Consider the following 21,960-nt stretch of genomic DNA (forward strand, 5'->3'; position numbering starts at 1 on the left):
TACATGGTGGCAGAGATGCTCTTTCCCTCTCATGATCAGAGAAGTTGCCTGTGATGATCAGGGTGGTATGAAGGAGAACAGTCTGTTTCAGTTAATTTTTGTAAAAAAAAATTCAAAGGGCATTTAAAAATGGAGCGGTCTCCAATCTGGAGCACCCACAACGTAGGCACAATGAAGTGTGAGATCCTGCGCCCTCCTGTCATCCAATCTTTTTACAGCAGTAATCAGAGACACAAAAGGAAAGGCCTTTAAAAAAATAATAACTTCATCCCCTTAACATTAGAAACTGCAGTCCCTCCCTTCACACTGCCTGCAGTGCTCAGGAAAATCAGCAGCCAGTGTCTAACAAGGCCTTCATTGAATTTCTAAGGGAAGACCTGTCTCCATTCTTTCCAATTTCACGGTCTGGTCTCCACCCTCAAGCCACAGGATTGCAGGCAATACACTTCCACTGTCTAAGGCGGATAGCCTCACCGCCATTCCGTGTATACTGCTCTCATACTTTAACGGTGAACATAATGAAACATCCACTCCAGCATCTGCAGAATTAATTTTTCAGTGTTGCATTAGTTACCCTGTATACAATCTCAAATTGATATCATCATGAGGTTATTGCTTCCTTCGAGCACAGCCTAAAGCGCTCAATAACTCCCTATATATGCAACCAGCCATTACTTGAACCTCCGAGCAGATCAGCTGTCCTGACTGAAGCAATGCCCATGCAGGAGACTGACAGTCCTCCTGATTCTAGAGGCTATCAAAAGTACCAAATATAGCACTAACTTACATGGAAACAATGTTGCTTTCTACAGTTTGGCATGCTATCTCAAACAGCCTTCACAATATTCCTTGAAACCCTGCATGAAAATCTCACCGACTTAAAACTTCACATTGTTAACTTATTTTTTTTCTTATGACTCTCTCCTTTTCTATCCTCTACATGAGCACTGTATACGTAAAGATACGTAAATCACATGCAGTTTGCTTAATCCCTATTATTGCATCTCTGCAAATTGCCTGTTCCTCATTTCAAATATCACAACCTCTCCTTTAAAAGTTATACCCCTACAACCTAACAATACTTAATCAACTGAAGCTCATCTACCAATATAGCCAACCATAGCATGAATTCACATACCCCTTCTCAAACTAAAGATAATGTCTAACTCGTATTATTTTAATTTACCACATAGAAGCTAGTGTAACTGTATGGAATGGTTTCCTTAACAGCACAAGACGAACCCCAATAACCAACAATAACAAACAATCCGTAACCTTAGGTCTGGAGCAGCGTGCTGCCCAATATAAAATTCGACAATGCCTCGTCAGAGGTACTAAGTGCTATATGATGATGACAATGATTAATCGAAATTTGTAAAGCGTGCAGCTACTCTCGGGCGTGCAACGGTTTTATATAGGTGCAGTTACAACTCAATACAACATATAACTCTCTTGATCTACACCGATACTAGTACCATACCATAAAGGATGCATAATAATTCCGTTTAACTGCTTGATACTCTTAGATTAGCTTTAGGCTCAACTGCTATGGGTCATGTACATTACCCAGTACTGTACCAGTCTACAGCAACTAACTTCCCATTACCAACTGAACAGGTATAAACTAACTGAAGAGAGATACAACATGAGGCTGGCCAGTAGAGGACTTTAATTTAGTCCACCACTGTAGGTCCCAACAAGCTACATACTGCAGCCGCTTCTTGGCATCTCACAATGACAATCGGAAATGGGATGATAATAACTAGGTCCATCCAAGTAGACCCCTCCACCATTTCTCTCTCTAAACTATGCCTGTTAAGGACAATACATTTAAAACATAATATCTCAAAAACAGATAACGCACTGCAGTAATCAGCTAATTGGACTATTATATCAAGATTACCACAGGGGACATACAGAGCTGCTCTAAACTGCCAGCTTACCAAAAACCATAAATAACGAACGTTTCTCACACTTAATTATCCATTACACTCCTAAGCGCTGTGCTCCATTACACAATAACCACACCTTGGTGGTCATCACCACACACGACATGGAAGCTCTTCCTACTCAAAATGCTTTGGTCATTAGTACTTACAGGAAACCTAGCACACAGGACACTCCAGGGTAAATGGCAGCACATGAGCGTGCGATCGTGCAACTCATGTAACAGCTGTTGCAGTTCATCCAGCTTGATATCTTTAATGGGTCTTTGTCAAGAAAGCCATATTCTTATTTTTATCTCATCTAATTTACAGTTAGTTGTGGCAAAGATTAAATCCATGTGGCTTTTCCAAGGAGGTTCATGTCATTTATTTTTTATTTATAAATTCTGAGCTACAGAGGATAATCCTTCAAATTGGTGTTATTGTTATATGGAAACTGTGGCAGTTTAATGATGGCATTTGTGAGAGTTGGGTTGGTGGTCAGTAAATGACAATGCTTTTTTCAGGATAATAATAATACAATGACCCTCACAAAAGTTGTCTGCTATGCGTAAAGTTTTGTATTTTTTCTGGAACTTTGCTCTTGGTCAGGAGAGCGCTTCTGTTCTCTTTGCTTTCCGCAGGGCTTTTTTCAATATTTGTTTTGTTGTAGTCTCATTCTCTGAATCTATTTGCAGCTTCTAGAATGTTACTCTCAAATTCAAGGTCCTCATTACAGTTCCATCTGATTTGTACCAATTATGATTTTGGTATGTTTTCGATTATGTGTCTTTGATGAGCACTCTTCCCACATAATATGGAACTAGCAGTCATGTTTTCCTGAATATTTTTGCAATTCATTGACTTGTTTGATGTAAATCACCACGTCTAAGTATTCCACTAGTGTTTTGTAAATGCTGCAGGTCATTCTGATGTCGCAAGGGGTTCTGTCCTCGATTTTGATAAATTCTTCAGTGTCTTTCAAGTCTTGTCACATTAAGAGGATGTCAACAAAGTATCTCCCCAAGTAAATTTGGGGTGGGTATTCAACAAAGAGTTCATTACAAAGCCACTTACTTTTCACCTGTCCCCTAGAGATGCAGGCGTACGGGGGAGCATATTTGATCCCCAAAGCAGACCTTCTGTTTGTCAGAAAATGTCACTGTCGGTGTCAATTCCAACATATCTAGGATCATCTGATTCACACTTGAAAATTTGCTGATCCTGTAGGTTGTGTCTTTTTGACAGTAAGGAGTATGTCTTCAATTCTGATGGAAGTATAAATATTTACTACATCGATTATTGCCCCCAAAAAGTTTTTTGCTACTCAATGTTCTATATTTTATTTAGGACATTTTAGGTGTCTATGATATATGATGGAAGGTTGTTCATAAAAGTGCATCAAACCATATGTCACTGTATTATCTAGTTCTTGAGCAGATAGAATTTATTCCTGCAATTACTGGACAGCCGGGAGGCCGAAAACACCTTTGTGCATCTTTGTTAAGAGGTAAAAGGTAACCAATGTATAATATTCCAAAGAAGATTATTGCTTTCTTCTTATGGCACTAGGTCTTTCAAGTACAAATAAGATAGTTTTGCCTTCAGCGGCGTTTGGATTTCGGAGAGTGTACCTTAATTTCCAATAGCATCTTTAATCTAAAAGCTGATCATTTTTGTCATGGAATTTCGTCTGAGATTGTGAAGTGCTATTTTTCCTGTGATAGGTCATACTTCTGAAGATACAACTCTATTTCTCCATATATTTATTAAATGCTATCTTTAAGGCGTTTACAGACTGTCATCTAGAGAAAGTTAATTGAATTACCGGTCAATATAGATTTAGGTTTTAACATAGAATCCTTTGAACAGCAAATTTCTATCTCAAGCTTTTGTGCAAAGGTTTCTGGGTTCCTCTGATAAGCTCGTTAAAAGTTACACGTTTTACACGTCCTGATGTGCAAAATTAGTATTCTAGGGAGGCTTATTCCAAGTGAGTAGATGTGGGTAGTTTTTGAAAGAGTGAAGTTTAAATTTAAATATTTTATTTAAGAGATCACTCTTGGTCTCCACGAGATTCCTGTGTGCTGTTGAGCAGAATGAAAGGCCTTAGCCAAAGGTGTTGGATTCTGGCGCTGAATGTGCACTCGTTGAGATTTACTGGCAGTGCTTGCCTTCTGGCAAGTGTTCCTGTGCTTTTCCCATGGCTCTGGTTTGGGCACCCAGTGTCAGTTTTTGATCCTCGTTGGTAGTTTCTCGGATGTAAGCTATTTTGATTTGCCGGTCTCTAACTTTGTTATGTTATTTGGGTGTTCCCATTCGATGTTTCTTGAACTCTAAAAACAAATGTACACTTATTTTTTCTGTAGATTTCCTGTAAAGTGTTTTGAAATATTCAACCCCAGAAGATATAGAATTTGTAGATTATTTTCCTAATGTTTGTCATTTGTGCAACCTCTCCCTACTTAGTCTTTTATTTGAGCTCTTCTGAAGTTTCTGCTTTGTCTCTTCATTAAATTTTCCTCAAATCCCTCAGTAACTTGATTTTTATCATATATTAAATCACTCCGTATCACTCCTTATGAAACTCATCCCACGTGGGCGTTTCAAACTATTTATGACACTGTCTTTACAGAGAGTTCTAATCCACATCTATGTTCTTGAGCATTGTTTCCTTAGAATCAATAAATGTACAGTTTATATAGCGCAATATAGACCTCAACAAGAGGTATCCTCTCTCTTTTAGCGACACATTCACCCACAAGAAGATTTGCTGAGAGAAAAGGGGACAAGCATGACTTAGCTTAGAGACCATATCGTGCTTTGAGGTCAAACAGGTAGGTTTTGAGGTATTTAAAAAGTCAGTTTGCTTGGGATATGAATGCTAAAAAAAAGGACCAAAAAAAAGCTTTAAAAAATGTGTTTTTACTTTCAATCCCAAAGTTATTTTCTCGACTCAGTATGGCCAAGACACAAGATTAAACACTTACGCACTCTTGTCCTACTCTTCACACGTTACACCGGTGGCAGCTGCCTCTGAACGGGGTGGTTGTGGTAGTGGTGTTGGAGGGATGGGGGAGGTGGTGGTGGCATGTAAAAAGAAAAAAAAAACTTACCTTCTCCGCAGCCGCACGCCTCTCCACCGTCTGCTGGCGGAAGCACCAAGGCTTCCAGGTCTACTTGGTTGCTAAGGCAGTGACTGGGGAGGCTGGGCATGTTCCCCACGGGGCTGTGCAACACAACCCAATGGAGAACATGCCAAGTGTGCATGGCGCTTTGACCAGCCCTAGAGGGCCGGTCAAGCCGTCATGCAAACGTAGTGAGTGACTGCAAACCACTTCTGCTCCCTCTGTGGCAAGCCAGCCCCGCCTCGACCGACCTGGCTGGAGCAAAGAAAAATAAAATGATAATAACTTCTTGTTAAAATCATTTTATTTTGCACTGCTCAAGGAGCAGTGGGGCGACGCTCCCCTGCCTTAGCGGAGGAGCCACCATTGCATTACACAAGACAAGTCGCACGCACAGGCATTCAGGCTCCTCTTGAAATTGTGCGGTTTCCACCTACTCTTTGGAAAAAAATACTGCCACAGACCACAACAGCACTTCAAGCATCGAACAGGACTAAGACTTTTTCTAACTGATTTTCGATAAGAGCATGTGTAAACAGACATAATTGAATCCATTTTCTTGTTTACATATGTGGTCTAAAAAGACACTTTCTATATTATTCACCCCTTATAGAAATAGACTAGACTTTATTATTATGACATATTAAGATAAATCCCTCCTTACTTCATCTATTCCCGGACACACTTTTATATTCTATACTTGCACACAGATCTGGACTTACCTAGAGTTTGCTGAAGATATCTGTGAGAAGCATTTTTTTGTAAAAAATATCACTGTAGTATTACAATACTTTACTCCTACCTACTACTCGCACAGTGCATTCAAACAAGTCTGCAGTGTCCATTAGTGCATGGTTAATTCACTCAAACCTATGATTCTCACCTGCATCTAACATTCCCTTTTTCAAATTAAATTTAAATAATCATCAACAGCCATGAAAAAGCCCTCGGCACGCAGTCACTAAGAGGAGACACGCATGTTAGTTGGACGCAACTTTGAGTGTTGGAGCAAGTTCAACCAATCCTTCCTCAGCTTTAACAAGAAAATATGAAAGTTTGCAAATGGCTCCTACAGCATGAGCCTCTGCTCCACTTTCTCGTGTTTCCCTCAATAAAAAGGGTGGTATGTATCTAGCATAAGATTTTAACTAAACTTTGAGACACAAAACTCCAGTAAAATTGTTTTTGAAAAAATACACACACACACCTTACATGATTATGGTATGATATCATTTACTCTTGAAATCGAATTCAATTTAGTGCCAGAACCCAAAACTCCTTTCAACTGTGAACCCAATCTGGGATCCGCAGATCAAATAGGAATGCATCCTGCCGAGAGTCCGAGCCGTAGCCCTCTTCCCTCCATAAACATCCTTAACGAAACTGCGGAAGTACCGGCATGCCCATCGGTGCAGCCCCTGCAGAGCGGTGCGGCTGGCGAGTCTCCAGCGAGGCGTTGACCTGAGGCCACCAGGCGGCGTTATGGAGGGAGGTCGAGGGCAGACAGCATGCTCCTGGAGCGGATGGCCCTTCCCCATCTGCCAAAGGTGAGAGATGGTGAGAGCCGGTGGGCTCCCGCAAGGTCACCAGAGGGGTTCCCTGGGGCAGCCATAAATCTGTTTGGAGGATACAGCATTCAACACCAAACAGGCTTTCTGATCATTCTTGACTTTGCTCTTGAGCCCTCTAGCTGCCTGATGCAGTACTCGGGGCTCTTGGCATGAACCACTGCCTGGCGTCTGCACATGCGTCAACCTGGTTGGGACTCTGAAGTGAAAGGGTAAGCCTGAGTGGCAGAACACCTTTCAGAGACTCACGGGGCAAGGAAGAGTTACAGGGCCCAACCACGGGGTTTGAGACCTTCTACTACTGATGTCACAGAACTCAGCCTGCACATGGATGGTGGCCTTGTCTTTATGGTGGCCGCCTGCCTGGTGACACAGAGGTCGCCGACTTTGACACTCACAACGGCAATGGCCGTCACTTCACGCTGGCACACTCCTGGTCACACGGGGTCACAGACTTTGGCGCACGCATGAGTAACGGCTCGAACTTCATGGTGGCCCTCCTTACTGGTCACAAGTGGGTTGCTGATTTTGGCACACACATGGACCACTGCATGCACTTCGTGATGGCCCCCCTTCCTGGTCTCATGGAAGAGTCGCTGACTTTGGTGCACACACAGGCGGTGGCCTGGACTTCGCAATGGCCCCCCTTCAGATGGCACAGGGGGATGCTAATTTTGGCAAGATCCTGCAGGCAGCCCGCACTCCTGTAGCGGGTCCGATTGGACCAGGAATCTCACATTTTGCGCACGAGGAACCACTCACCAAGATCCACGCTGGGCCTCGCTTCCACCAGATGCTCTCTCCAGCCTCACTGGGTCCACTGGTATTGGCAGGGAAGAAGAAGGCTGGGGCTCCAGGCTCAGGACAAGTGGTCTTGACTTCCTGGGTGATGTTCTCTAACCCAGCAGAGAGACTTGCATATCTGGTCCCTAATCTGGATTCCAGCAGCTAAATTTCTTTGCAACCTTCCTTCTCTTGATAAACGTTGCTGTTGAAAAACTAATTGAAGGGCCTTATTCTACCACTTTTGTTTTCCAACTCCAGACACAAAGGCGTTTTAGTGTCTGATTCTCTGAAATTCTGGTTGTAGGTGACAGCTTCTTTGAAGTTAAATCTCCTCTGCACTGCGCTTTCTCAAAAGGGCAGTCTACTACAGCAGGAGTGATTCCAATTCTGACTGGCCCACACCACAGGCCCAGGGAGTAACCAGGGTTCACACCTGGCAGTCAGCGTACACTCAAACGTGTCATAAAGGTTCAAATGCTTAAGCCTTCCTCTAAATCAAGATTTCCTGGTCCACAGTGCAAATCTCATCAGTATCACAATCTCCCTAACAATAGGTCTAAGCCCCATTGACCAGTAACCCTTCCTGGAATCAAAGAGACCTTTGGTGTGCACAGAGGATGCTCTACTCTTCTCCTTTCAGTGTGTGCTCCCACCCCAACCCCCTGGAATGTCAGAAATACACATATCCTGGCTGTGAGTTACAGACCTCCCCTCTCCAAGCTCTGTGTTTCCAAAATGGAACGCACAGGCTGCCATGTTACATACCATACACAGGCACACAAACATCCCAGCAAGCATGTGAAAGTATCTCACACTGTCTGGCCCTACACACAATCCATGCAGGCCAAGGGCAAGTTAAGTACATGGCCACAGAACCTTACATGAGTAGGCCTGTAGGCACCACTCCTGTGATGCAGGTAAAAAAGCCTATCTGTACTACTGACCACTATGAAACACAAAATGGGTATGTTGCTACCACTGTGCCAATATCACTTAACTCCTGGTAAGGTCAGCAGCCCTCTAGCAACACGAGGAAAAGATCCACTGGTCTACAAGACAGCATTACAATGAGACAGGCCTAGGTAATGGAGCACATGCAGGATCTGTGACCACTCTTGGCCAAAAATCATTTCCTGAAGGGTTGGAACGGAGGCCCAGATATACATGTAGCTGGGGCATTCAGGTCAGGGGTGCACACTGAGCACCATGGAGGGGACTTTTCAGTCCCTACACTGAGGCAGTGCAGTCTTCGCTCTACAGGCAACTGGAGGCAGACAGGGCTGTTGTGGGTGGCTTCAGGGGCTGTCCCTTGGAGGCAGACAAATCGATTTCCAGCCATAACCTGGATGCCACCTCTGCAACAATCACCCACTCTTTGATTCAGGCTGGTTTGGAGGGTGGGAGGGCATCCACCTGCAAAAAGGGCAGATCATAGCAGCTTTGAGATTAGTGGGCCGTTTCAACCTGTACTTGGCTGCTCAGCTCTGCTTTGTGTCTGAAGCCTTAGGGTGAGGGTGGTGTGCCTCTATAGAGATGTACAAGGAAAAGATGGCACGTCAGCGTTGCAAAGAATGACGGAGAAATAGAGAAGGATAATGGCAGCTGAGGTGCCACAACCAACAGACTTGACTGCCATAAGAATGGACAGTATTTTTCTGTCCATCAGTCACAAGCCTCACCGGAGGGTAGGACAAATGAGATGTGCCATAAGGTCTCTCTAGTCTGCCAGGAACTGCACAATATGGTGGACCACGTCACAGAAGTGGAGGGCACATTTCTGTCTCTGAGGATTCACTTCAAGCCCTTAACGACAGTTATCAACCTCACAACAAGAACAATGCAACTGGTAGAAAGAGTGCAGGAAGCGGATAGCTGTTAACACAGCAACAATGTCAGCATCATGGGGTGCCCCTGGAGCCAAAGGTCCCTATCCTGAACAGTTCTTCACAAGCTCCTTCAGGTCTTGGCTCCCCAAAGATGACCTCAAAAGAAACTTTATGATAAAGAGGCCATCAAGGCCTGGCTTCCAGGCCACCCAAAGGCGCACCTATCCACTGAATCATCCTGCACTTCTCAAGGGGCACAATAGTATGCTATTCATGTGCGCCCCTCATGCATGCTTCTGGGTTAGAAGTGTTTGGGGTGTGTGGGGGGTGGGTGAGTGGGGGATATTAGGTTTGCTTTAAGATTAGTACAGAACAGCAGACAAGGTATACACAGGCAAAATCTCCTGATTACTTCTGCATATGGCTTACCCGGCACATTCCAAATTAATGACATGGAATGTCAATGGTTTAAAAAACAGAATAAAGCCGGTGGTATTTCAATACATTAAAATGACACTCATAAGAGGTAGTCTTCTTACAAGAGATGCATCTTCTGGGCACCAAATGCAGCTTCATTGCCAGGCATGGGTACAGATAGGTCTAACAGCAAAACACACAAGATGATGGACGGAATGTTGCACATTGGCAAAACATTCACCACCAGTCACAGATCTGGGTCTAATCCATCGTTATTTTGCTCACCACGCCACCCCGGTTTAGACATGGCCATATGCAAATCAGTCTTGACCCTGTGCCTCATGGGAACAGTCCAGCCCGAACTGCCAAGCCATGTCTTCTCTGAACCGGAATCAAGCATCCTAGGACCGGTTTCTGGGTTTCAGCCCTCTTCAGCCAGGATAGCTTGACACCAGTGGCGTAGTGAACACGGGAGTGAAGAGGGGTGAAACCCAGCTATCCTGGCTGAAGAGGGGTGAAACCCAGCTATCCTGGCTGAAGTGGAATAGATGAAATTGTAGACTATCTATTGAAACCCCATTATGTTGAATGGCCAGACTTAAGGCTTTCTACGATTGGGGCTCAACAGGGATCTCGAAAATAGGTCACATTTGGGAAGGAACAAACATTAACACCGTCTTCATTAACAAGATTAGGAAAATCAAGGCCAGCATTCCTGCATGCCCAAACCCCGAGGCTAGCTCCATTGCACCTAAAAACCCTTGCACCTTCGATCAATTCCCGACAATAAGCAACCAGATATTCCTGGATCTGCTGTCCAAAGTAAAATCGGGTTTACCCAGGGACTGCTGCCCTCCCGGCATTTTAAAAGAAGTATTTACTCCTTTCCCCGGACCTGCTCTATCCCTTTTGAATGAGTCACTGTCCCAGGGCCTTGTCCCTGAAACATTCAAGGAGGCAACTGTTGTCCCCCTCCTGAAGAAATTAGGGGCTGACCCTCAAACCCTGACGAATTACCGCCCGATCTCCCTGCTTCCATACCTGGCCAAGGTCTTGGAAGCTTACGTGGCAAGATGCCTCTCCGTATTCTTGGAACGGTCGGAATACCTCGACCGCCATCAAACAGGGTTCCGCCCAGCACATTCCACAGAGGGCGTCATACTGACAGTATTAGACACTCTTCGGGAGGAGGTCGACAGGGGCTCCCCGCAGGCTCTGGTGCTGCTTGAGCTTTCCGCTGCTTTTGACACGGTTGACCACGGTATATTGGTCGAACGTGTCAGAGACGCAGGGATCCAGGGTTCTGCCCTTGGTTGAATCAGTTCCTTCCTGGAAAACCGCTCTCAGTCGGTTCGCATTGCTCAGTGTACAGCTACTAAGATGAGGACTACATGTGGAGTCCCGCAGGGCTCCTCACTATCCCCCCTTCTGTTTAACCTCTACCGCCTCCCATTGATTTGAGCCTTGTAAGAGAGAAAAGTGTGCACATTCAACTACGCTGATGACTTCCAACTAATGTTCTCCATCGGCAACTCCCCCGACTCGGTCCGTGATTTTCAAACCATCATGCTACTCATTAGCGGGTGGATGAACAGCAATCACTGACCAGGCTGAACTAGTCCTAACAGGGGGTACCCTTTACCTTGGAGCCCACACTTTTGGCCAAGGGAATTGGGCCAATCGCCCACCCCATCCGCCTCAGCTAAAAGTCTTGGGGTAACAATTAACTGCGATCTTTCCATGAAGTCCCAAATTGGGTCAGTAATCTCAACTTGCTTCTACCAGTTGAGGAAAATAAGAAAGATCAGAAGATTTCTCACCCAGGAAGCCCTGACCCAGGTGGTTCTTGCCATGGTTATGTTCCATATTGATTATGCTAATTCCTTATACTTTGGCATTCCACTACACCTAACTAAACGTCTACAACTGGTACAGAACTAGGCAGCGAGACTCATTTTTCAGCAACCTAGGCAACAACATGTAACCCCCTTATGAGAAAGCTGCACTGGCTCCCTATCACACAGCGATGCGCCTTTAAGGTATGCTGTCTCATCTTTAAATCCCTGAATGGAAGGGTCCCTAAATTTGTGGACAGCCTTATTCAAAGGCACACACCCACACGCAACCTGCGTTCGGCCCACAAGCACCTTCTGTCAACTCCCTCCTTCAAACTGAAGCGCCTGGGTGGCGCTAGGTTTGCCGGTCTAGCTCCAAGATATTGGAACTCACTCCCCTTTAAAATCCGATCCTGTACAGACTTCTTGAGATTCAAGAGGTTCCTCAAGACCTGGCTATTTAGACAAGCCTACGAGTAAGTCCCCAGGGTTCCAGTACCTCTTAGAGTAGCGCCATGAAACCAACCCGGTGTACATGCGCTTTATAATTTTTTTAACATAACCGTAGTCCTTTGAAGATATGAAAAGAGAATATGTCCTTCATAACGAACTTATACTGTTACTTGCAAATATACATGCTTTAGAGGATTCTTAACAGAAACTAACTGGTTTGGTAATGCCATGCTATTAAAATATACTGGACATGGGTTCATGCCATGCTTTACAAGTGGTGTTGAGGCCAGCGGGCATGGAGCAAATTATGGCACTCCTGTGACTGCTGGATGACTGGGGATACTTCAGGAGCTCTAGAACCTCACTAGGGGTGGGTCTACTACTTGCAAAGTGCGACATCCGCTCTCACTGGAGATCTAAAGCCCCAATCTATAGCGCATTTGGTACGTGGGGTGTACACCTGTTCCCAGCAACAGGAGGTGATATACAGAAGCAGGGGGGATCCACTGGCGCAAGGAAGATATGTGGCCCCTGGTTGACTATTATGAGGAAAGCTGTGCCAGTTGAGTGCAGTAGGATGCTAACGGTGGGAGTGCTGGGTTCAGTGTTGAAAAACTGTAAAATGGAAGGCATGTGATTAATTTTCTTGACTTGTTTAAAGTTAGGAGAGACTAATAAAAAGATGTTGTCGACATTGAGGGGTGTGCCTGGACAAATGACCTTGCCTTCAGTATGGTTTTATATACGAGACGTTCATACAAGATGCAATGGCTACTGCATCCTGAAGCTCTGAAATGCAAAACGTCAGGGCATAAATGAGCACATTAGCTTTGCCAATCGGCACCGAGAATCATTGTGCATTAACTCGGCCAAGTGTGGAATATTCCTACAATATCATGGTTTCCACGTCCACTCATGAATGCAGTGAAAAGGCTCGATGAAACACCCCACAAGTACAGAGTGGCAAAGCCTGCAAATAGCAACGAACACCGTGGGGTTTACATGCATTGACAAAGTTTTGTTGTTTCTGATCCGTTACGTCGCAGCTTACACACAGCACTGCAAAAAGGTTGGGTGTCAGCCTTTGTCAGAATGTTCACAGAACTGAAATACGAGGCGTCTTCAAAAAGGAACAAGTGCCTCAATGTTGGGAGGGGGTCCAAAATTCAAAGCGCTATGCCAGCTTTGATCAATAAGTGTGCAGATGTCCACAGCAAATGCGAGTGTTCCTTCGTGACCAATTAAAATTAAATTATTGGATCTCGTCGTGAGTGAACATGTACTTATTTAGCTCAGAGCATTGCTTGATAAGCACATAGTAAATCTTGCCTGTGACAGTAGCAAATCGTTCTTCAATAACATCATTGTAACTTGTCCCGAAGGAACGCTCACATTTCCTGTTGGCATCTACACTCTTCCTGGTCACTCAGAGTATAACAACTGAAAAAGAGAAACCCTGGAAATCCCCTCTGTACGGGTGCAGCTTTGGAGGTACTTATTTTAGAAAGGGAGAACTTCCGTCCATGCTGTCAGCTCTATATTCTGCACCTCTCATGGTACCCACATGGACCGTAGAACCCTGTGCTCGCCTACTGGCAATGGGAAGGAATTAGGGCCCAGGCAGATTGTCACTCTTCGACGGCATGGTTCAGAGGAAGGCCGAAGGCTAGGCGACACTCCTTTAAATGGGGAGCCTTCGCTTCTGTATCGCTCCAGATGCCATCCAGGGAGGATGGGGCCCATTATCCACCTCAGAAGTTCCTAGGGCAGGGATGAAATGTAGCCTTCACACTGGGAAGAGGAGAGGAGGCGAGCATATAGAGATATGGGCCACCTCTCGGTCCCTGTACATGGAGTGAGAAGGGAAGGCGAGTTATCGAGTAAATAACTCGAAGAGTGCCTGTCGAGGACTAAACCGCACTAAGGCAGCGATAGAAAATTTTCCACTGCACCCCCTTCACCTGTAAAGCCCAGAATCCGCCAGTTTGTTCCATTCAGCATATGCTGTTGTGCATGCTGCCCTGCAAACAGACCTGCATAGACACAAATCATAAAAGACCGTTAGAGCTTTCCCGTTTCCTTCTGCTCACTATAAAGGGATACGATGAAATTCCTTAACTGGTTTGTGTGATATTTAGAGAGATGCCACCTTTTCAAACTGTTTTGCTGCAATCCCTTCCAACCTCACATTACTGCATGCTAGAAAAATCCCTCAAGCCTCCTTTCCTCATGCACCTGTATTTAGTAGCCTGCCAATTCTTGACATTGTTGGTCACCTCTGCCACCAACCCGCCATCTATCCCCAGGCTAACTTTCCTACGCCAGTAACTACTGTATAACTTCCTGTATCTGACTAGACAGTTTCAAGGGCCTAGAGTCCACAACTTTTCTGCGGTCTAAGGCTCATCTACTTCATGTGGAGCAAATCTCGGAGCCAACACATCTAACCAAACTGAAGACTAGTCTACTCCTGGGTAGGACTGAGTACATTTAGCCACAGAGTGGCTGTATACGCAGATATTTTTTAATTGAAAAAAACTAGCCATTTCTTCCCCTTGCTCTAAAGTCATGGAGAAAATGGAGTTTGTTCAAAGTGTGTATTGTTCATACAACGGTGAACTGCTGCATTACAAGTACAGATAGCATCTCTCTGTCAGGAGCAATGCTAGGTCATGTACACTCTCACTTTCCCCAAAGTCTGAACCCACCAAGTTAGAAACACTCGTGCCACACAGCCAACGTCAGAGTGGTAATCCCAGTGCAAATCGCTCAGGTGGTACTCACCACCCTTATCCCTACTCGTTCCCTGACTCCAACCACAGCTAACGTCGGCGGACCAGGCTTCCCCAGTGAGACTGGGAATCAGGAACTCCTTTTTGGTTACCATCTTTTCAAGTAGATGCCTTGGCTGAACCTTTTTAGGATGCACCGAAAAGGTACATATTTCAAAATAAATTCAACATTTTGAAAGAAAGTTGACCATCTTAAATGGGATAGAAGAGCTGTCAATTTGAATTTCCTGCCTCAGTCAAATTTAAATAAAAAGAGCTGACTCTTCCACTAGAGAACAGTGAAATTAAAATCTTCAAAACTCATCCAGTGCCTTAACCCACTACCAGTTTTAATGTTCAATAAACATCATGCCTTGCACAAGGTAAGGTAGTTGTCTATCACATATCTTAATAGGCGCAGAGCTGCCTCCGCCTCCCCCCAAGGACCACTGGCCTGCCTTACAGTCACTGAAGAGTCACATCAGCTCGTCGGTGACAGGTTGTGTTTTAGTGTGAAAAACTGCCCGGCACGAATGCGCAACATTTCCTCACAACGTTCTTCATACTTTTTCTTTAAGTGTTTAGAAGATATTGTAACAGAGGGCCCTTGAAGCATACAGACACGAAAAGCAATGTCCTGGGTCACTGTAAGGTTTTTCTCAGATCTGTAAAGTTGTAGATACAACCAGCAGAATCAACGGTGATGCTGCATGATTTCTCTACTGGCCGGTACTTGATCTGAGTTGGACCTGCAGGCCTCCAAAGCCTCACAGGACCCTTTGTGCCTAGGTTGCTACTCTTGGTGGCAAAAAGTAGGGTGCACATCTCACAACCGAACAGGATAGAAGTAATCTGAAGTTTTAGCACACTATATCGAAAAAAGTGACTCACAATCTAGTATAAATCTCTGAATATGGAGGTCACATATTGGCAGATGCAGGAGGAACTCAGTGTGCCACAGAGGATACTCTTAAAGCATTCAGGTCTAAAGCTTGTGATGGGCCTATACATAAGCCATGCTGTGCAGGATACCATGGGTAATGGGACCGCTGCACAGGTATTCCGACAGTCGCAAGAATGCAGATGTTGAGCAGGCAAGCCTGTACATGAAGCAGTCTTCGTTCCTAGGGTAGATCACCTGACTTGGGATGCTTTTGTCATCAGACATCGCGGTCGCTTGGTCAGTGGTCTCTGAGGGGTAGTGTGGTGGTGGGGGGGGGGGGGGCACTAAAAATCAGCATTCTCTGATCTCCGTGGGAGAGCTGGGGTACCGTGGAAGTTGTCTCCACACCAGCAGACGTTTCAGGCAGCTAGAGGAGGGGACCAACAGAGTCTTAAGCAGAGCTCAGCCTGGGTCCCAGCACTGGAGTAACTAGCAGCACGCTGCTTTAAATGTTTGAGTAACACTAACAACCGGAAAAGGTACAGTTAACGTAGCTCTTCAACTGGAATGTTTCAAGGATTGTCAGAGTTTAAACCAAAATAAAAGTCTGCAGCTGAAGTGCTGTCCGTAAACTTGAAAGAAAAAAAAACACAATTGTCGTGGGTGTCGACATTTAACAGGACCTACGCTTGTTTCCTACACTTTTGGAAGCGTGGTCTCTGCTCTACAAAGTGCTGGAGTGAAGCTCCAGCTTACATCCATACTTTGTGTTGGCTGGGCCAAAAGCTCAAACCCAGTGACACTGAATGCATTGTCAAAGTTTTGGCATCAATCAATCAGGTAGGCTGCTCCTTTACATCTGCTCCATGGATCTGGAATATTATCAACATCAGAAACTCCACACCCTCCTGCAGTTCAGAAAGGAACTGAACACAAACCTCTCAGAGAACACTACAGCTCCACCCGATAGGGAGCACTTCATGGGAACTTTCCATTTCATTGTAAAGGATCCAAAAATCGTATCTCAGGGCTGCCACCCTTGCTCACACTTGGTTGTTCTGAAGCTGGGTTCACGCTTTACATATACCTACACATATGTACAAACTTTCTCCCGGGTCAAAGGTTGCCTTGGCTGGAACTTCTTTGGGTATTCCAGATCCCAGCCAGCCATGGGTAAACAGCTCTATATCTAGACTATCCTTCTACTGAAGCTGGGCAGGTTTCACATTCTTGAGGCAGTTGGTAGATTCGTTGTAGGCCGCAAAATAGTGGGAAAGGAGTAGTTATGAACTGGCTAGGGATACACGAAAGACCTTGTAAGTTCAGGAATCATTATGGTAAACTGGATCAGAATTTAGCGTGCATTGGTGCCCAAGTAGACGGGTGAATTACCTTATTTCACATACACATACACTTTATTATCATAAATGCATCCCTGTTTAAGAGAGCACATTCATTGTATTGTAACAGCACTCAGACACTTTGGTGGTGACGAGTGGGAAGCGCATTACTTGGGCTGCTGCACTTTTACAGAGAAGAGTCTGTAGAACTCACCTCTAGAATACACAGTGCAAGAGTTGCACTACGCTCACACAAATATGAATCACTGCCACCACCCAGCAATCTACTGACCAAGGCAGGGGTGGGCATGACTCTTAGGGAAAAGGTGGGAGAAACACTTTTAGTATTTTTCACCTTTCAAATGACCTTGGCCTTTTCTGAGTGCACCACAGTCTGGTGGATAGTCAATCCCTTAGAACAGGGGTCATACCTGGGCACAACAAGGTAAAAAAAGAGGTAACATTAGGAGGAAGAACGATTTAAGAAATTGCTGGACAGGAGAGCCTGTACAGACAGCTGTGGACATTGGTCCTGATAGTCCCTTCCAAGTAGGAAAACATTAAAACGCACAGCTCACTCAAGGGACAATGGAAAATGATTTTGGTCCTGAGAGAACGGAAGTTCCAACTGAACTCCCAGAACATTGCCCGACTGGTTTTGACTCCAAATGAATGGCACAGACTAACAGCACCTATCAACTATTTATACTTCTTTGGTGCCCTAGTTTGGCTTTCTCTCAGACGGACTGTAGCCACACAATAGCTTTGTAACTCTTTATTTATACGCAAGACCTTAGAAACGTTATATGTATGTTAGGTGGGTGACAAGCAATCAATTATGACACTTTTTTTGATTGAGAGACAGACAGATCTTTATAGAAGGTGACTGAAGGAACTCCGGAGCCAGACAGAGAGGCTGCTGGCTTCCCAGGAATGGCACTAGCAACATTATGCATTTGAAGGGCTGTGCCTCAGCTTGCCTGCTTCACCAGCAAAACGCCCAGCATTAGCTGTTTAGAAGTTCCATAACAGTACATAGAGCGGTCTGTGTATGCCTGAGGACCTTCTTAACTGTGGATGTAACCTCTAGACACAAAGCCAGAGTAACTGCCTACTAATCCTTAGCCTGGGACTTGTGTGAATCCTCCAAATCCGTGCCTGTAGGCCGTTAAGGAGAACACAATCAGCTTGCTGTGAGGGATAAAACCAAAAGAATTGGCGTTACCGTACCTACGTGCCCTAGAGAGTGCCGGGAGTGCTGCAGAACTAAGGTAATATTTTGATGGCCAGCGCATGGCACTTTTAAAAAGGAGCTTACTGTTCTGTTTACTAGAGTCTCTGGTACACGGTTTGCCTCGAGCTGTCTAACACCTCCTCAGGAGGTAGGGCTTAAATTTAAGACCAATGTACTAAAGCCTGTGCTTGCTCCCGCTTTTGATAAACTATCTAGGACAGTGCTATCGTTTCCAGAAACAATCATCAGCATCTGTGAAGAGAGGAACAAATCACCTTCTCTCCATATTTACCTCCTTGATCCCATGTCTTCTGGTTATCCCACCAGTCCTACCGTAACTTAATCCTTAGACCTGCATAAAGCCATGAGTTTTAAACGCAGCGGCGGCTCCTCCACAATGGCGGAGGAGCGTCGACCCACTGCCTGGCTCACAGCCAGCAAATGAAAAATAAAACGATGTCTTGCATTGCTTTATTTTGCATGTGCTGGATCTGAGCCAGTGCTGTAGGGAGGGGAGGGGCCAAAGCATGGGTGCAGGTGGGGGGGTGAGTGCTACGTACACTGCTTAAGTGCTCAAGTGTGTTTGGCCGGCAGTCTCAGGCCGATCAAAACACAAATGCGCACATAGGTTTCTCCAGCCCAACAGCATTAAGCATCTGGGCCTGAGAAACCCCCACAGACTCCCTGGGCTGAGCAGAGCATCTTTCTAACCCGGTCAGGCCAATTCCTGTGCTGCTCTTCAGCGTGGGGATTGGATGGGAGTTTGTCCCAGGGGCTGCTGGGACCAGGAAGAGAGGATGGGGTGCGACACGATGCTGGAGACGGCTAAAGGGAAGCTTCTTTAAAAAAAAAATGCTTTTCCTAACACCACCACTGCGCGCGCAAACCACCCCCGCAATTGTTTAAACGTAGACGTGCTCACAAATTGTGGATTATCTACCACAAACTAACAGGAGTCCATTGTAATATTACATGCATTCTTCAGTTGTGACTGGAACAGAGGGTTGTTTGCAGCCCACCATGCTCTTTTGATCAACCTTTTTGTCATTTTAATCCAGATTAGGACATATTAACTCTCATATCCTAAAACGTTGGCATTTTTTAATTGATATTAACTGAATATTTTTGCAACTGATTCAAGGCTGGATATGATGACCCTTTGTTAGAAATAATGCTACGCTGTATTATCATACATCTCATACCAACCTAACTCCCTTGCTGAAAGGGCTTGCCTTGAGCTTGACAAGCCAAAGAAGATAGGCAGCCATGTTCTGCCTCGGGCAGCGAGTATGCCCGGACTGCTGGGGCGCATGGGAACTAAGCTAGTGCCCTTCATGAACTATCTTATCGTTGTTGTTACAGACTACGAAAACTCCAGGCGGGTTCCTATAATTGGCATATGTCGGGTGAAATGCAGTGATGATGCTTTTCGCTCTAGCATATCGCAAACACATTCCTTGTTATTCCACATCAGGGTTTGATTGGCAAGAAAATGTTCACCGAGACAAATAAAAACCAATTGTACTAAATGTTCATGAAAGAAAATCCTCTCCACGGTAGCAGCAGTGAAGCGGTGTGAGCGCAAAACAAACAAAAATATAATTAAGCTGAGCAATCCTTTCTCCTCCTCACACAAAATTGCTTCCTAGATGGAAAGGGGAAATGAACGTTCTACAGTCGTAGCCAGTTCATTCCTCGACAGGCACTTACTAAAAATGTAGAACTATTCTCTGTTGGCAGACGTGAAAACAACAGAAAAAGCACAGCTGGGGGCACCAGGCAGGGAGTTCCTGTCCCTAAAAAATATTTTGCATTACGTTAAAGGGCCAAAGACTATACAAACGTGACGTAAGAACGTATGTATAGCGATCGATGTACGTCTAAAGCACAAGCACTCTATCTAGCACACTACATTAGGGCACTCCTCCTGACACTGCTTATTTGCAGTTGCTATCATTTACAATAGCCTAGAAAGAAATTCTCGAAACAGCCACCTATGCTACGACAAAAACAGGTCCTTGCATCGGAAATGCTGCTCACAATACTCCCTTGTCGGATACTATGAGAGAAAGTCGAGATTAAAAGTACTTTCCTGGACTACATAGTTCTTATTTGTGTTTTACCCGACGTGTAGTCTCCCTTGTGCTCAAGAAGGGTTGTCTACACATGCACAGAAGATCCTAGGTTACAGTTGTGGAAAGGGGGCACAGAACATTGTGGTATTTAAGGGTAGTACTGATATCTGTGTAGTGTTGCGCATCTTTATGGAGCTGTGTGCTGAGGGTGGTGACCGCAGCCACAAACAAATACAGCATGGGATAATAGATAACGTCCCTAGGGACTTAAGTGCCAGAGGACCATTAAGACACGCAGTAAGAGAAGAACAAGAGGCAGGGCAATGAATGTATATGCCACCTTCTAAAAACTTGGAAGTGCCATATAAAAAAACATCTAGGCGAAGGGCACTGGGTCCCTCCAATCAATGATTCTGTTCTCAAGGGTCTAGACTTCGGACTGACTAATCTAACCCCAGGCTGCACCAAGCTCATACTTATATTCTGAGACACGGATGAACAGAGTGGATTCAATTAGAATCTTGCTTTCAATGCCATTTAATTTGAACCCGAGAGAACAGACCATTCAAATTAATGACGAGGAAAAAAACTAATTTTCAGAAAAACACATTGTCTATCCTTAGAACATAGGGCAGGGAATGTTTAGGGCTTTGCACCTCAAAAGCCTGGACTTACCTATCCAACATTCTAGCCGGGCACAGGGTGTAGTCTTCACCACATCCGGGGGGTCCACACCCACATTTAGGCACAGGACCAGAGCTACACTGACCGTCTTCATCTAAGGAGGCAATGAAGAGACAGAGGTTTAGTACAGAGACTTTCCTGTTCTGAGATACCACACATCATATATTAATATATATATTACACAGTGCTTCAATACATATATACAAGATAATTAGTGGGCTTCCATACAGATGCCAAAGGTGTCCCGAGCACATACTTGGCACACAGTTTGCCTGTGGCTCACAACTGGGACAGGACCCAAACAAATATTCCCATCAACTAGGCTTAAAAGCACAAAAGAAAAAGGACATTCATCTACATAGAAGGCTCACCCACTCACCCCAAAGTCCAGCATCATATCATAGCATGTGTTTTTGTTCTACAAACACTTACTATGAAAAATAGTCAAAAATTCAGAGATAATTTTCACACCGTGGTATGCCTTTTGCTGACCGGCTCCTTCAGGAAATGTAAACAGTAATATGGGTGAGATGAACAAGCTACTTACCTTCGGTTACACTGTTTCTCATAGATAGACTGAGCAGATGCCTCAGCTTTTGAATAATCCCCAGGCGTCAGACTGGCTTCACACTGACACCATTCCACTTCAGAAATGATGTCCGGAGCCTATATAGGCACCACCCCCACATGCTGAGGTCAGTCGCTTTCTAGACTGTCTGCGCTCCCAGATGCAGAGCCACAAAAGCAAATTGGTGAGACCAATGTGCAGACTCCTAGACTTGAGATCTTATTGAAGGATAGAGGCCAACCACAGAATGAGGCAGAAGGGTGGGTCATGGGAGGAATCTGCAGCTAGAAAGAGTCTCTATTAGAAGGAGCGTTGCTGAAGGAAAGTAACTTATTATTCTAATAAAGACTTCAAGCTTCAGATACCCCACCTTTTAAATGGATTCCAAAGAAGCACCTATACAAAGGTTGGTCAGTGGATCTAGAAAACCAGAAAGTTCTGCAGGACGAACCAGGCAGCATGACTCT

General features: G+C 44.9%; 1 protein-coding gene across 2 annotated transcripts in view; it reads right to left on the minus strand.

Annotated features, from left to right (window-relative positions):
* RPTOR (regulatory associated protein of MTOR complex 1) overlaps positions 1-21,960 on the minus strand; it is a 1,825,560-nt gene that overhangs the window by 1,463,622 nt on the left and 339,978 nt on the right. For both annotated transcript variants that reach the window (XM_085617419.1, XM_085617418.1), the window contains exon 2: positions 20,917-21,019. In XM_085617419.1, the coding sequence (XP_085473545.1) occupies positions 20,917-21,019 (103 nt within the window). The remainder of the gene's footprint in view (positions 1-20,916; positions 21,020-21,960) is intronic.

This window comes from Triturus cristatus, chromosome 7 (assembly GCF_964204655.1).
Source record: "Triturus cristatus chromosome 7, aTriCri1.1, whole genome shotgun sequence".
In the NCBI taxonomy this organism is placed as follows: Eukaryota; Metazoa; Chordata; class Amphibia; order Caudata; family Salamandridae; genus Triturus; species Triturus cristatus.